The sequence below is a fragment of the Mustelus asterias genome, chromosome 4 (genome assembly GCF_964213995.1).
Source record: "Mustelus asterias chromosome 4, sMusAst1.hap1.1, whole genome shotgun sequence".
Lineage (NCBI taxonomy): Eukaryota > Metazoa > Chordata > Chondrichthyes > Carcharhiniformes > Triakidae > Mustelus > Mustelus asterias.
This window is the reverse complement of record NC_135804.1, coordinates 63,239,236-63,256,682: the sequence shown is the minus strand read 5'-3', so window position 1 is coordinate 63,256,682 and position 17,447 is coordinate 63,239,236. Positions and strand designations below refer to the sequence as shown.

The window sequence follows — 17,447 nt, the reverse complement described above, 5'->3', positions numbered from 1 at the left end:
GATTTGTTATCTAAAGGACAAAGAGTTGGAGCTGAATGTGTTGGGGAATGGGAAGCCAGTATTAAGTTTGGCATATGGAACATTCAAGTCTCTAGCAAGCCCAACGCTGTTCACATACAGCAGGTTGACATGAACGTACATGGGTGCCACATTGTAGGCTTCGGGCAGGATGTGGTAGCTTGGAAATTCAGCCATTCTATTGTGGCGACATGCTGGAGCCAAGGTCAGAAGAATCCAGTGACCTGCCTTGGTCTCTTCAATTGGACAGACTGGTCGCGGGAGCAGCTGCTCAGTAATTCTGGGTAACAGCAAAAGACAAGAAAAGTCCTGCTGCCTTTAAAAATTAGGTGTATGTATGGAAGTCCAAACTGATTTTCACCCACACAAATTCTCTTTGCAGAGTGCCAGTTTTCCATTTCAGGCACCTGTGATTGCAACAATTATGCACAAGAACACCACCAGTTTTTTATGTAAATTACCCCACTCAAGAGATTTATGCACAAAAGCTGGGCTGCCACTCCCAATGCAGTACTGAGGGAGTGCTGCACAGTCAGAGATGCCATTTTTCAGATTAATGTTAAACTGAGATGCTGTCTCACATCTCAGAGGGACGTAAAAAATCCCATGGCGGGTTATCTGGTCAGTATAACATTTTGGAATCTAGCTGTTCACAAATTGGTTGCTGTGTTTCTTGCATTACAAGGTGGATTAATTTCAAAAGTACTTCATTGGCTGGAAAGTGCTTTGGAGGTGTTACAAAATGCAAGTTTTTCTTTATGTAAGCTATTATACTGTGGCGCTGAGTGAGTCTTGTGAACATGATGCCTGGGGACCTTCTCAGGCAGGGATGCGGAATATCAGATGCCGTCAGAGGAAGAAACAACTTACAAATCCTTCAGCGTTCTATTTATAACAGCAAAAAGTTCAAGCTAATGTGGGAGAATTTAATTGAACTATACACACTGCCAAGTTAGTGTCAACTTGCCAAGAAGCCTTTAACAGGTATCTCGAACCCTGTGCTCTAGTTAGAAAGTGCTAGCTTGATTAACTGTCGAGGAACATAGCAGATGATTAAAACTGCTGCTGTGTTAGCGAGACACCCTCCACTGATGAGACAGACCCACCAGAGACAACTGTTTTCTCAACAAGGTTGAGAACCAATTAGCCGACAACCAAGTGTGTTTCTCTGCAACATCTGTCAAAATATAGTTGTTCCTGACTAAACATACAACGAGCATAAACAGGAGTGGAGTTCACGGGTGTTGGAATTAAAGTGCCACAAGATGTGCAATTATAGCACTTCTGTACCTTTTAATGCCCAGATTATATTTGCTCATTGCTCCTGTTTACTAAAGTACGCTGCAATGAAATTTAAGTCTGTTTCCATGGATGCCACATCAGACGTCAACTGCTTAAAATGCTTGAATGTGACGACAACCAATTTTCCACATAAACGCAAGCTTCATAAAGCTGTGAGCACTTTGACAGGCAATGACAGTTCCAATTAATCTCGGTGGTGGGAGTGATCTCTGACTCTCAGCAGGGATCCACAGCACAAGGGAATCCAATCGAAGAAATTCATAAGACCTAATAAAGCCTTCATCTGAGGTATGCCCTTGGGGAAAAAATACCTACTTAGTCAAACTTAGGTGCTCGGCTACACAAAAAAACAAGCAGACAACACTGCCCAGCAGGTATACAGCTTCAATTCAGGGCCTAACAACCACCTAGAGTTTTGTTTAATTGGACAGAGGCATACATTCAATCCCACATAAACCTGATCCCTTCACGTCGGGAAGCCCCCGACATTCACTGCTAATCAATGCAGCATTAACTGGTCCCTGATCTCAGCAACCTGTATGACATTTGGAACAAGAGACAACACCACAAAGAGCCTCAGAATGGGCAGGAACAAAAATAACCCAATACTGAGCAATGGTACACGAAAGGCGAAGAATTGTGACGGAGACAGATCAAAGTGTTTGTATTAGGGATGTTCTTGTCTGTCTTAAGCAAGAGACAGCAGAGGGGTTTATGCAGACAGCAGAGGAGAGAATGCTTAGCAGAAGTAGGACTGGATGCTCCTCATACACCCTCTATTTTTGATTATTCCATTAAACCTCTCGTTGGCCTCTGTCACTCACCAAAATTGACTAGTTTGCTCTTTCTATAATGCACAAATCCTGGTCCTCCTTTACAATTCCATCCATGGCCACGTACATCCCTATCTCTGCAAGTTCATCGACCCCCAGATCCCACATACTCACTCTGGCCTCCCAGCTTTGGCCTACGACGTTCCACCATCTTGGAAGAGGTTGCACCTCTTCCCTCCTCCAAAAAGTCTCATCTCGTCATCAGTCATCACCTGAAATGCTGGTAATGGGTTGCATTACCAAATTTTGCCCCATTCACTTAACCTATCCATATTCACTTGTAAATTTCTTACTTTATCATAACTTACTATCCCACCTATTTTAGTATCATCTGCCAATTTGGCAATGGCACCTGCTATCCCTGCATCCAAGTCATTAATATCGATTGTAAATAATTGGGGCCTGAGGAACAAACTCTGTGGTACCCCCACTAGTTATATCTTGTCAACCCAAAAAAGACCCATTTATCCCAACTCTCTGCTTTCTGTTGGTTAGCTAATCCTGTATCCAAACTAATAAATTACCCCTAATCCCATGTGAACTAACTTTTGTGTGGCACCTTGTCAAACACCTTCTGGAAGTCCGGATATACTACCTCTACAGGATCATCATTATCCACCTTGCTTGCTACATCTTCGAAGAAATCAAGCAAATTAGTCAAACATGATTTGCCCAACATAAAAACCATGCTGACTCTGATGAATTGCATTTTGACTTTCTAAATGGCTTGTTATTACTTCCTTTATAATGGATTCTAACAATTTCCCAATGACAGATGTTAAACTATTTGACCTATAGTTTCCTCTTTTTTGCCTCCTTTACTTTTTGAATAAGGACATTACATGAGCACTTTTCCAATCCACTGGAACTATTCCCACATCCAGAAAATTTTCAAAATATTGTCACCAATGGATGCATCATCTCAAACATTACTTCCTTTCAGACCCTAGGATGTAGGCCATCAGGCCTTGGGTCTTGTCTACCTTTAATCCCAATAGTTTGCTCAGTACTTTTTCTCCACTGATGATAATAGTTTGACTCTATGACCTCTGCATTTTCTGTTACTATTGGGATGGTACTCATGTCCTCTGATGTGAAAACGGAGGCAAAGTATTGATTCAGTGTCTCAGCTATTTCTGCGCTCCCCACTATGAACTCCCCAGCCTCATCCAGGAGGGGTTATGTTGATTTTGAGGCAAGACGAGTATGATGGAAAGGAAAATCAACAGAATCAACCTTTTAGGTGAATTTTAACAGCACAACTGTAGCCATGACTGAGATCAGCTAATTCAACAGACCCTGAAGAGTCATCGAGATCTCGCAGGTTTTCTTTTTATTCAAGTTTGGACAAACAGGCTACCCTAATCAGAGCATATAGAACTCCTGCAAGCACTAGATACCTTGGCAGATTCTTTAAAGTAAAAGTGGAGGGGACTGCACTGTAGAAAAATTTCAAGCATAACCATCTGTTTGGAGAGTCAGTGCCGTTATTCACACAGTTAAGGCATTAATCGCTGTCATCTTCCACAGTAAAAATGGAATCAGCAGCTTTGAAGGCTCATCCTATGGGGTGAGTGCTAAAACCCTGAATGTCCCGCTGACACATCAAGCATGGGGAGGCAATGAAGATATATTATGGGAATTGTCCACCTGTCTCTCAGGAAACCGTTCAAAATGGGAAAGCATCGAAAAGTTCCATTTTCTTCCTCCACAAGGTTTTGATTAAAACCTGGGCAGTGTCACACTGCCCACCAAGCCTCATTTGCATATGCAAATGAATGAGAAACAGATTAGGTCCACGAATCCCAATGGGGGTTAGTCTGTGTAGAAAGTGAGTACATGTTCGACACTGAAAAAAAATGTACATTTTTCAAGTTAATTAGACCCAGGCTGTACAATAGATTCCTTCTTGTTATAAATGCAATGAATGCCTGCAAGATAGGCAATCCACCAGGCTAAGGCTGTATTTCAGTAACACTGCATCGGATGGAAACAAGTTTGTGATTGTGGAATTTTCGGGAAGGAGTCAAATGCTTTAACTGAGAGAACTAACCAATTTAAACTGGGACAGAAGTAATGATGAGATATCAAGCGTCATTTTTGGGAAGTGGCGGAGGGTGGTGGGGGGAATAAAGTTGGTGGTGTTTTGGTCTTGATGGGACACAGCTGATGATAACATCAGGTCAAGTCAGACTTCCGTGGCAAACTCAATACTCAAATGCCTGAGACAAGTGGGTCTGGAGGGAGTCCTGCGGTCAGGCTCATGGATAGTATCTGCAGCTGCCTACCTGTCACGGAGGGTGGGGTGGGGCTAGGATTCTTCCCACCCGGGGAAGCCAATGATCCTCCCCGCAGAACTAATCCAACAAGTTTGCAATTCAAGAACCCCAGTAACATGGAATCAAAACCTCTAGGCTAACCAACCATAAAAGCAGACAGATGCGACTGGTGGTTGAACAGACAATTAAGATTCATGTTTAATACTCCTGGTGGTTAGCTTGCTTTATTTGGGGGAATGTTTGTGCTCAGTTCCTTTGCCTAAGGGAGGTCAGAACATTTTCCTTTTGGTGTACCTTGCTAACATTAAAATAGCACTTTTGGATCAAGTGTATAGCTTAACGCAGACACACAGTAAAGTTCATTTTAACACCACCCAATGTCAAGTCTCGATCAACACCAATCTCAGAAGTTGATGCTCCCCAATGCACCAGTGAAGCCTTACATCTCACACCATCTATCTCAATGGACTGTTATTATTGAATTTGTTGCATGCAATGGATTACATCTAAAAAAAATAATCTCAATGCTGAATCTTCATACTATAGTAATTCACAATGAAAATTGCATTTCTAAAATGAGCTCAAATACTAAAGCCGATTTGTGATAGTTTTACAATCCAGAAAACTCTGATATATTTCACACGAGAGTGCTTGATGCTGAGCATGGAAGGCCAAAATACACCTCACCTTGATCCTTGATAAACATACAGAAAAAAAACAATACTACACACTGTAATAGGGAAGGTTAAACATTTGAAGTCCAATTAGAAGAGAGAGAATGTGCGCAGAAAAATTAGGCATTGAGTTTGGACATATTCCTCACCTTGTCAACACAAAATTGTGCGTTAAAATTAAAGATACCCTAAACATACAGAGGGCTAAATGCATTCCCTATTCACCCTTACTACACACACAGATCATTGATTCAACTATGTCTGTGCTCAAATTAGCCAAATTCTGAAGCATTCATGCTGAGAAAAATGGATACCAGATCAGTCACACAATATAAAAGATTGTGCACCTACCGGATGATGAAGGCCCCTCGTATTTCCAGCAGCCTCTTTTCACTGTTGAACTGCTTCAGCAAGTTGATCATGAACTTGAAGAAATAGGAGTTCATGGTGGGAGTCGAGGGGGAACATTCCAATGTTCGAGGCCCTAGAGCACCAAAAAATGTTAAGACAGGTGAGTTGAATCTCTCAGCAGCACCTTCTTTCTCAGGAAAAGCTAAGACTCACCACCCTGATTATCTCGGGAAGGAAGTTTCCAGAGGTTTTTTTCCTGAGCTTAGTTGTGGGGATATGGAACAGGGTCAGCGAGACAAAGTGACAGGTAAAAGCTCCACGGGCGCAATGCAATTTCTTCCCACTTTATCTTTCAATTGGAGTTATAACTGGCAAGAGCTATTCAAACTCTAATTAAGGAAAGGGTTAATCTTGATATTGTATCAACATTAACTTTTAGCCTTTCCGTTAATTGAGTCTGTTAAGAAAAACAATTGTAATAAAGGCTTGCTTTATTTTATTACCTATAAATTCAGTGAAAAACAAGTTTCAACAATAAAATAAAATTAGAAGACGTCATTCAGAGAACTTCAGCTAATAGCTGAGCTATTGCTCAGATACAAAAGCTCTCTTCATTTGAAAGGCTTTGCAGAAGCACCTGCCTGAGAAAGATCACTGATCGAAAAAGTTATATTTGGGTGGATCCAAGGACAGGGCAATCAAATCGAATGATAACTGTGTGTGGGTAATGCTGTGGAACATGAGAATTGTCACATACCAGTTGTGAAAAAGGATGGGGTGGGTCTTGGGGGAAATATCTAATTCAAAGTTCTGGCAAGCAACCATACCTAATGAGCTGCAACACGTTTTGAATTTTCTGGCTAAAGCTGGCCTTTGTCTTAAGTTTTACTGTTCAGTTTAGATTTCATTTTTAATATTGTTGGTAATTACTGTTTGCATTTTAATAAATCTGAACACCTAACATACATGTTGTGAAGTCTACTTTGAGGAATCACCCATAAGAACTATCCTCTAACTCCAAGACTAGAGTAATACCTAGAGGGATCAAACTGGGCAATTAATTAAGATCACACAGGAGTGTTATATGATACTGAAGTATGATGATCTAACAGTGACTTTTCATAGTGTTACTGCGAGCTTGACAGTAAATGCATCTAATGACACTGATTTGGACTGAGAGGTCACAGCTCCCAAAGTTCACAAGCTGGGGGGAGGTTTGTTAAAGGTGCATCGATGTGTTGCACGAGTGTTATAAACAAAACATAATCTGTTCTTGTGATATGGGTAACGCAGAAACTTGATGGGCTATGTATTTAATGGTGTAAAATCTAATGGGATTCAGTCTCCTAACCAACACCCTACCATCTTCCACTCACTCCCGCTACCCACCATGAATGAATAGATGGCTCACAGCCTGGCACAGACCCACATTTTAAAGCGGCAGTGGTCTATCATGCCAAAGTCAGAGATAGAAGTTTGCTGCAAACAAACTGTCAGTGATCTGTAAAGCAGGACATGAAGGCAAATCAGTAATGTCCGAGTCCCTGAAAACAAATGCTGTGTTGTACTGGGTCAGCATGCTGCACTTTGGCCACTTTAATGGGATTAAGACCATGTCATGGTCAAACCATTTCCCAATGGACACATGGCCCAATAGAGCTGCATTCAACCTGACATATTTCCCAGAGATGTGAGAATCAGAAAATGTCACAGCAGCAAATTCTTGGCATTGAGGTACATTGTTGAGGGAACAGAGAGAGATCTTCATTTCACATTTATATTAAACCTGACTGTGGAGTGCTAAATGATGAAACTAGAGACCTAAAACTGAAAAGCCTCCATCATGAGATCCTTTACCTTAAAACAGCAGAAATATCGACCAAAACAGACTGCTAAATAGGAATTGTAAATGAAGTAGAACTGTCATCTAAAAGCCAACGTGAGAGCAGCTACAGCACAGGAGTTAAACAAATGATAATCTGTTCTTCACAAAGCTAGATGCAAATTGAAGCATTCAAAACAAAAAGGAGCAAAATATCTGACAAGACAAAAGCAGTGGGAGAGAGAAATGGACAGAACGTTCACCCAAATGAATCGATGAGCGAGATAAGGCCTTCATGTTTATTATGAGCTATTAAAGACAACAGTTGCTTTGGAGAAAAGCTACCAGTCCAATAGTTGCTGCTGCTTAAGATTTCTATTTTGTTCAGAGAATCATATCTGGGATATGTGCAAGGTCTGATATTGGGCAGTACCTTGCATGGGATTGTGACAGCATGACTGGTCATGTGATCTCTCTGACTTGTCACTGGATCCTTATGCGATACCCAGAACACACTCCTGGCAACTAGAGTGTCAGTGACATTCAAGTGTCGAGCAGTCAAATGAGACCTGTCAATGCTGAGTTTGTTTTTAATAGATGGTTTGCAACAAAACATTGACACATTCCCAAACCTTAGGTTGTTTTTGAGTTGGAGCACTGCAGGATTCAGTTATGATGACCAAGTCTAACTCTGCCACATCAAGTCCTCACTCGCTTGCACCAAAACTGACTATTTACTATTCTCAGGTCATCCTGAAGGACAAAGGGAAGCGCTCCTTTTCTTGCCATCAACAGCCTCCTTCAATGTTTTAAATACTTCTGGATTATCTGGTGCTATCACAGAGACTGTCCATTCAGCTTCTTCCCCCAAGCCAGTTTTGTAAAGCCAAATTTCCTCTCAACCCAGCCCACAATTATTCCCTAGTTCTGTCCCATCTTGTGCATTAAACCAATCTCCTGCTTTCCTTGACCCCATTCCTACCAAACTGGACACCAACTTTCCTTTCTGACCACAAATTGTAACTGACATTTTAATTATTCCCTGCCATGTCATTCCTGCCCTTTTCAAAGACACAATAATTCTTTGTTCACCCACCATTACACTGCCAACCATCTTGCTCTCAAAAATGTTTGAATGTGATACTGCCTTTGACACCTGCACTCAATTCCCCCACATGGATCTTTCCAACCTCCAATAATAATGGAATAGCCCCAAGGTAATAGAACCGTGCACTTCAATTCTCGTCCCGAAACCCCCTTCACCTCACCCTCATACTTTAACACACTCCTAACAGCCCATGTTTTGGATCAAGCTTTTGGCCATCCCCAAGATCTTTTGACGATGGACTACAGTAGCTCCAGAAGGCAGGTCACCAGCACTTTTTCAAAAGTAATTAGGGATGGGCAACAAATTCTGGCCTTGTTAATAAAGCTCACACCTCAGAAATGAATAAGAAAACAAGAGACAGACAGCACAATTCCCATCTATTGCAAAATCACATCACATAGTTGATGACTACTCATGGATTCCCCCTCCCAACTAAAAATCTTTCCTTTCGTTCAGCATCACATTTATTATGAAGTTATTTATCTCTAGATGGATGCCAGTAATAGATCAATGACCATCATCTTTCAGATTGAGACAGTGGACATTGCAGACATTTATTAGTCCAGGCACCCAAACATTCCAATATCTGCATCACAATATAGGTGCTGCTTTGGTCCACATCCAAGACCTACATTTGCGCACTACATCACCTACACAGAAAACTATTCCAGTTTCAAATATGCTACCTCATGGTAAAACCATGTACAACAGCCATACAGACCAAAGAGATTGAACCTGTGGTTTCTATGAATTTCAGCCAGGACAGCGAGGCACTTTATCTCAGCACCCATGCGCGCTCGGATAACCATGTTTCTCCAGCCTGTTCTGCCATTCGATGGGATCATAGCTGACCTGTGATCCAAGTCCACACACTTGCCTCTGCTCCACTTGTCTTAATATCTTTGGTTAACAAAAATTTATTAATTTCAGTTTTACAAATTACAACTGATCTCGCATCAAGGAGAGGCGGTGGCACAGTGGTATTGTTACAGGACAAGTAATCCAGAGACCAGAGTAATGATCTGGAACCTGGGTTCAAATTCCACCACAGCTGATGGTGGAATTTAAATTCAATAAAAACATCTAGAATTAAAAATCCAATGATCATGAAACTATTGTCAATTGCCGTAAAAACCAATCTAAATACCTGGTCTGGCCTACACATGACTCCAGACCCACAGCAAAGTGGTAAACTCTTAAATGCCCTCTGAAATGGCCATTCAGTTGTATTCAATGACTATAAAGAAAACAATAAGAAACTCCCTCCCTAACAGCACCTCGGGGATTGCAGCAGCTTAAGAAGGCAGCTCACTGCCGCCTTCTCAAGGGCAATTAAGGATGGACAATAAATGCTGCCTAGCCAGCGATGCCTATGTCCGGTAAATGAATTTTTAAAAAAGTGCCATTTCCAGAACAGAGTTTCATAGTGTGAAGTGTTTCCTAGTTTCACTCTTGATTCTAATCTTTAGACTATGGCTCTGACATTTAGACCATGAGGATGTAAAACAACTGGCATCCTGCTCCTCATTGCATTCTGTTAAATATTTAAGTTTCAATTTTTGGAAATGCAGGCACCAGTTCAATTCCCATCCTAACTGACTTGAGGTGGCAGTGGGGCACCTTGAGCGGCTGGAAGTCACGCTTGGCTGTGGTAACTTCCATGGTCACAACCTGCTGACACTCATCATCTAACACAAAAAGGATAAACTTGCAGTTGAGATAATGAAAGGTGGCTGGTACCATGTGGCCCAGTTGCCAAAGAATTCCCCAGGATTAGCCCCTAAGGGGTCAAAAATAGCAAGAAGAATTTTCAAGTAGGGATGATGAACGCAGGGTTTTGTTTTATCCATTCATGGGATGTGGACATCGCTGTCTGGGTCAGTATTTATTGTCCATCCCCAATTGCCCTTGATCTGAGTGGCTTGCTAGGCCATTTCAGAGAGCATATAAGAGTCAACTACATTGCTGTGAATCTATTTAGAGTCACATGTAGGCTAGACCAGGCAAGGACAACAGATTACCTTTCCGAAAGGACATTAGTGAACCAGATGGGTAATTATGATGATCAAGAATAGTTTCACAATCATCCTTAGACTTTTTAATTCCAGATTATCATTGAATTCAAATTTTACCATCTGTCCTGGTGGGATTTGAACATGGGTCCCCAGCGCATTACCTTGTCTCCAGATTGCTAGTTAAGTGGCAATACCACTACATCACTGCCTCTCCTATTAAAGGTTAATTCTACCTCCTCCCACTGCTTTCCATTTGGATTGAAATATTCTGATCAAGAGTGGAAGAAGCCTTGCTTTTCATTTTTAAATTGCACTTAAAATTACACCTTTAAATAATTAATGTTAGTACTTGCGATGTCGACTTGATTTCCCTTATGCACCCTGAAATAGCTGTCCAGAGTGGAGTTATGGAAAAGACAACCATCCAAGCAAAGAAAGATCATGAGAAAGCATATCCAGAGATTAGTCTTGAACAGTGTGGGCCCCACCCAATGTAAACCAAGATTAAAAGAGATGACCTTCTGGGTTGAGTTGCAGGGTATGTGCAATCGCTCACTGTTGGGTACATTGATCATGGTTCAGGTTTTTAGAACCTTGTTCCCTGCTTAAATCACGATGAGCAGACATGAAGCGGCAGTGTACTTGTTTGAAGCTCCACAATTAATGCAAGCATCTCAGAATTTAAGTGCGACTTCCCCAGCGGATGAAATAACAGGATCAGGGAGTTTCCAAAGATGGGTCTCTGGCCATGCAATCTGTTTTCATGGTCCACTAATTATGAAGAAAAACCCCAGCAGTCTCCTGTTTTTCCCACTGATGGTTTTACCAACCCTTCCTCTGCCAACTGATCCAGAGAAATTCACATGAACATGGAAGCTACCACAACAGGCATGGAGCAAGCATGCATAAAGGTTTCTGAGTCAGCTGAAAGAACCCTCCTGTAGAGGAGGAGCATTAACATGGCTTTTAAAAATTAAAATGGATTGTAATATTAGGTAAAGATATTCCATATTTCTCCAGCTAAATTATCCAACACTCCCATTAATCATGATCAAAGTGTAATTTGACAGATCAGAGAAGGATCCACATTCCCTGAGAAGCCAAGACACAGAACACCTGCATCCATTATACCCTGACCATAGTAATTGTTCCTCGGCCTGTGTGAAAAATCAGCGTCTCTGCATCTAAACTGACAGATTAATTAAACAATCAACTCTGCGTGCAGCTTGTGTCACCAGAGCACGGTCTCCCTGGTAACGCTGATCGAAGCACGGGAAGCAATGTCAGGAGGATTCCATTGCCAGGCTGGGTGGAGGGGGTTGCCCGCCCATCATCCTGGCTCACTGTGGTCACCCGATTAACACCTGATTGCTAGAGCTCAGGAGGAGTGAATTTGTGAGCCATATCCTGCACAGGCAAATGAAGGGGAATGAAGCCAATCCTGAGGCAGTGGTGTGACGGAGAGTGGGAGAAGATGAGCTATTCCCCCTGATTAGATCACACAGAAAATCCCTGATCAACCACTCAGAATACTCTCGCACAGCTCCCATCCAGAAGCTGAACAAAGAGGTTCAACAAAATAGGATGCAATATATATATGTGCAGACAATGAAGTCTTGTGTTTCTGCTCATCTGGCACGGCATGAGGAATATACTTTGCCAATCAATGAGCAAAACAAAATGGAAAATACTGCAGATAGTGGAAATCAAACAAGAACATGCTGGAAATGCTTCAGCAAGCCAGGCAAAGAGAAACACACAGTTTAACATTACAGACAAATGACCTTTCGTCAGAAAGGGACCTGAAACGTTGATTTCTGTTTCTCGCTCCACAGATGCTGTCACTTGCTGAGTATTTCCAGATGCTATCAGGTGTATAGTTCCACATAATGGAGAGTTAGAATATACATATTTATACTGCTTGGCACTGTTTTGAAGAGGTGGAGGGAGATTTCTCCCTGGTCAATATTTATCTCCACAGCAACATCAATAGTACACAGATCTGGTCATTATCTCTCAGTTGTTTGTGGGCTCGTGCTGTGTACAATTTGCCTGCCACATTTCCGAGATTACAAAAATGATTTCACTTCAAAGATGATTAATTGAGCGGCACAGTGCTTAGCACTGCTGCCTCACAGCATCAGGGACCCAGGTTCAATTCCCGGCTTGAGTCACTGTCTGTGCGGAGTCTGCATGTCCTCCCCGTGTCTGCGTGGGTTTCCTCCACCTACTCCAGTTTCCTCCCACAGTCCAAAAGTGTGCTGGTTAGGTGCATTGGCCATGCTAAATTCTCCCTCAGTTTACCCGAACAAGTGCCGGAGTGTGGCAACTAGGGGATTTTCACAGTAACTTCATTGCAGTGTTAATGTAAGCCTACTGGTGACAATAACAAATAAACTTAAACTTAATTGGTTGTAAAGCACATTGGGTTCTGAGGTTGTAAATGGCATGATCCAAATACAAATTATTTTATTTTATGCACAATCTTTGTGCAGGCTCTAACAGACAGCAACTGAGAGTATAGTGAGCTCAGGTCAATCACAATGTGACCTTCCCTTCATACCAGAGCAGGTTCTCATGATCATAGATGCAGGATCCAAATCTGACTCTATAACAATACAACCTGTCAAGCAAAATCCAGCAGTTTCTACCCTTGGGAGCCTACAGACGCTAACATCCATGCTAGGTCCATTACATCACTTCTGGCATATACATTAATACGACATAGCTCCAGTGAGCCAATAGGAATAGATACAAATATGCAACATTTCATCCCCCAAACATCCCCAGACAAGTTCAAAACAAGTTCAATATGAACAACAGTCAATAAGTCAGTCATTATTAATAAGTCAGATGGTCGGGAGATTGCCGCTGTCAGAGCGGTTGATGGTGAACTCTGGCGTCGTCATCTTCACACTAATGGGAACCTCTTGCATCTTCACACTGACATCAGTGGTTGGTTTAACCATCGTAGGAACTAGAGGTTGTCTCTGCTCTGAACAGAAGGTGAGGTGTTGCTTTCCTCAACAGTGTCTGGTAGTGTAGGGGTTGTAGTGAGGTTCAAGTCAGGACTTGTCCTGAATTTTCAACAGGCTCCAGATTTGGCAGATCTGTTCTTCCAGTCAATAACTGGTCTGCATGCCTCCTCCAGATGTCATCTCTGGTTTAGACAGATCTAGTCTGTGCAAGGACAGCAGCAAGAACCCACTTCGCCCCTGTGGAGTAGTTCCAAACTGAAACTCCTCGTCCTTGATGGAAAACTCAGTTTTGGCTTACTTTCCCACCGTTCCATTTATGCTTGTTGTCGCCCAATCTCTTTAGTTTTGGAGATTTTAAAAGATCGAATGTGGAACAGAGCTAGCTGCCTTTTTATCGTGAGTGAGGCAGGAGAGGTCTTAGTCGTGGAACGTATGGTATTCCAGTACACTAGCACGAATTTGTTAAAGTGTTTGATAAACAAACCTTGTTCCTTTCAGGGTGTGTTTCAGGGTTTGTGAAACGTTCTGCTAGTCCATTCGTAGCAGGGTGATGCGGTGAAGAAGTAACTTGTTAAATACCTTTTTAATAGGGAGTTCTCAAATTCCTGAGAGATAAATTGAGGTCCAACTGGCTATTCAGGAAATCCAAAGCGACTAAATACTTCTCCTGGCTCCTCAGTAGTCTTCTCAGATGAGGTAGATGTCATCACAGCGACCTCTGGCCATTTGGTGTCAGCATCAACCATTACTAAGAACATACACCCTTTGAAAGGTCCTGCAAAATCCACATGCACACTTTAGGCCATTTCCATGGATACAGAAATTATAAGTGCAGCAGGTTTCTTACCTCTGCACAAAAAGAACATGTTCTAGCTTTCTCCTCAATTTCTACATCCAGTCTAGGCCACGAGAGTAACTTCTTGCTATTTCTGTCATGCGTACGACTCCGCAATGGCCCTCATGCAGCTTCTCTAACACCTGCTTCCTCAATGATGGAGGAATAATCACTGTGAGGTCCCATAGAAGACATCCTGACTGTACTGACAGCTCCATTCTCCTTGAGTAATGGAGTTTCAGGTTAGCTGTTAGTTCTGAAGTCTTCGTACAACCATATCCATCACTTCTGAGAGCACAGGATCCCTTCAAGTGTGCTTTTTCAGTTGCCTACAAGTGACAGGTGTGTTGTCTACTTGTTCAAAATAGAAGATATTCCCCTTCGAGTAGTCTGAAGAAATGCATGGTAGCAGTAATCTTGAAAGTCCATCTGCATTACAAAGTAGACTTGACTGTCTTTCAATCTGGGCATAGTTGCTCTCAGCTTTGCTTAAGGTTCGAGAACAAAAAGCAATAGATCTTTCTTCACCCAATGGCATGGTGTGGGAGACCATTGCTCCTACACCATAAGGAGATGTATCGCAAGCTAACTGTATGGGTAAATACTTCTACCTCATCTGAGAAGCCAGGAGATGTCAACAAAGTGCGTGGGAGCTTCAGAAGTGGTGCTTCTTTGGCTTGCCTGAATGTGTTATTGAATTGATCCGACCACTTCCACATCTTGTTCTGGAACAAGGGGTTACGTAATGGTTTTACAATTGTTGCCATATTTGGTACAAATCTTCCATAATAATTCAACAATCCCAGGCAGGGACATAACTGGTTAATATTCTGAGGTGTAGGTGCCTTTGTAATGGCCTGAACCTCAGGAGATTTATGAAGGCCTGTAGCATCAATCACTTGTCCCAAATACTCACAGGAGGATTGTAAAAACTCACACTTGGCCTTATGGACTCTCAGACCACAGACTTCCAATCTCTGGAGAATGGCATCAAAGTTTAAATGGTGTTCCTCTTCATATCTTCCATTGACTAGGATGTCATCCAGATAGCACTGGACTCCGCTCAGCATCTGATCCATTGTCCTTTGAAGCACATGATAGCAAATGGCAATCTTCCGTACTGGAACAAGCTTGTATGTGTCACGATTGTCAGAAGATCCTGCAGATTCTTGTTCACATTCATCTGCAAGTAGGTCTGGCTCAGGTCAATTTTGCTAAAATTCTGATCTCCTGCCAATACCACAAACAGATCTTCAATGTGAGGCTTTGGGTGGTGTTCAGCACATAACAACGGATTTATGGTGACTTTGAAGTCCCCACAAATCATTGAATCCCTACAGTGCAGAAGGAGGCCATTCAGCCCATCGAGTCTGCACCGACCACAATCCCAGCCAGGCCCCATTCCTGTAACCTCACACATTTACCCTGCTAACCCCCTGACACAAGGGTCAATTTAGCATGGCCAATTAGCCTAACCCGCACATCTTTGGGCTCCTTACAGATCCATCTCGTCTCTTGTGATGACTGGTTCAATAGACATGGCCCATTTACTGATCCTGACAGGTTCTAAAACTCCAGTCTTCACCAAGTCAGCCTCCACTTCCGGCCTAATAGCATAGGGTACAGACCTTGCCTTCAAGCATTTTGCTTGGCTTCCATCTTTTATTTCCAGTTTGACTGTAATGTCTTTCATGCTGCCTAATTATCAAAAACAACAGTGTGTTTCTTTAAAATTTTTGGAGGCCTGATTTTCCATCGGTCATCACGTTGAATCTTCTCCAGCCACGTACGACCATTCAACACTAGATAGTTTTCCTTCACTACATGTCGAAGCAAATCTGCTATTTGCCCACTGAGTTGCACAGCCACTTCACCTGTCATGTCTTCAGCACGATCCTCGATGACCTTAAGGGAATGTATTTTTGAGTTTCTCACTGCAGATAGTTCCTGGCACCAGCAAGACTGCTGCCCCAGTGTTACCTTCCATCCTTACTGGCTGTCCTTCTAGCAGTGGAGTGACTCGGTATCTGTGTGTAGTATCGGCAATGGCTAACACATGTAGTTATGGCTCCTCCTCTGTGACTTGCTTTGCTCTTTTCAACCCTGTTGTACAGCATGGACATTTTTCCTTTTGTTTAAATGCTGTCTTGGTTTGTTCTTGCTTCTTATTTTTATTCGTAGCTTGTTTTTTTTCTTCCTGCAGGCACACTCTATTTGTTCTATTCTTTCACAGCTTTGACATTCCATGTCTTTACACCAGCATTCAGGAGCAGAATGCCCTGGCTTTGCACACCAGGAACCTGTGCAAGTTTCAGTGGCTTTGGGTGTCGATTCAGTGGGTATTTGCCCGAGTACGCAGTCAATTGCTGGGCTTCCTTTGCAGCCTGTTTCATAGAAACAGTGATTTCAATGGTCTTCTGCAGAGTAAGATTACACTCAGTTAACAGATGTTTTGTGTCGCTTCACTGCAGAGACCACAAAGAAATTTGTCCCAAATAGTGTCATTCAGCACATGTCCAAACTCTCCGTATTCTGCAAGTCTTTTAAGCACTGTCATGAATTGCGCAATTTACTCTTCCTCCTCTTGGTTTCTTTTATGGAATCTGAAGTGCTCTCTAATCACCAGGGGTTTAGTGAAAAATGTGTTTGCGAATGTCCACAATCTGCTTTTACGTTTTCATGCCAGGTTTGTCAGGTTGCACTAAGCTACAGAGATGATATTATTAAAAGAACTTTATTAATGGAGTGTGATCTCTTCCATTGCTGTTGCTTCTCTTTCCGTTACCCGCTCTAAGTCTATTGTATCAATCCCGGTGCATACATTAATACAGCAGAGCTCCAATGAGCCAATAAGAATAAATACAAATACATAAGCTGGAGATCAAAACTGGGACTTGCGGGTCTATCCGGTCTACTATCATTCTGGGAGCATAGAGGCGTCTACTGGGAAATATTCATACATCAGTTGGCTGGGAGAGTTCCGAATCCAAACGAAGGTATCTTTAATGGAGCACTCAGTGTGATAAATATTACATATGACCAGCAGGCCTTCAGCTGTGAAGTGATGCATCTGATTTAACTGACACATCAAAACATGCTCTCAAGAAGCGCACATTTCAGACATGTAGCCCTACTCATTTTTTCAATAGTTTGTGCAAAATAGAAACAGCAATGACCTATTAAAGGAAGGTTCTACAAAAAGCCCCGAGCAAAGCTTCCAAAGGTCTCCAAT

The 17,447-nt window shown here is 42.2% G+C and overlaps 1 protein-coding gene across 2 annotated transcripts in view; it reads right to left on the bottom strand.

Moving 5' to 3' along the window:
* Window positions 1-5,441: 5,441 nt before the first annotated feature.
* vac14 (vac14 homolog (S. cerevisiae)) overlaps window positions 5,442-17,447 on the bottom strand; it is a 163,318-nt gene continuing 151,312 nt past the window's right edge. For both annotated transcript variants that reach the window (XM_078211141.1, XM_078211140.1), the window contains exon 15: window positions 5,442-5,590. In XM_078211141.1, the coding sequence (XP_078067267.1) occupies window positions 5,454-5,590 (137 nt within the window). In that variant the 3' untranslated portion in view covers window positions 5,442-5,453. The remainder of the gene's footprint in view (window positions 5,591-17,447) is intronic.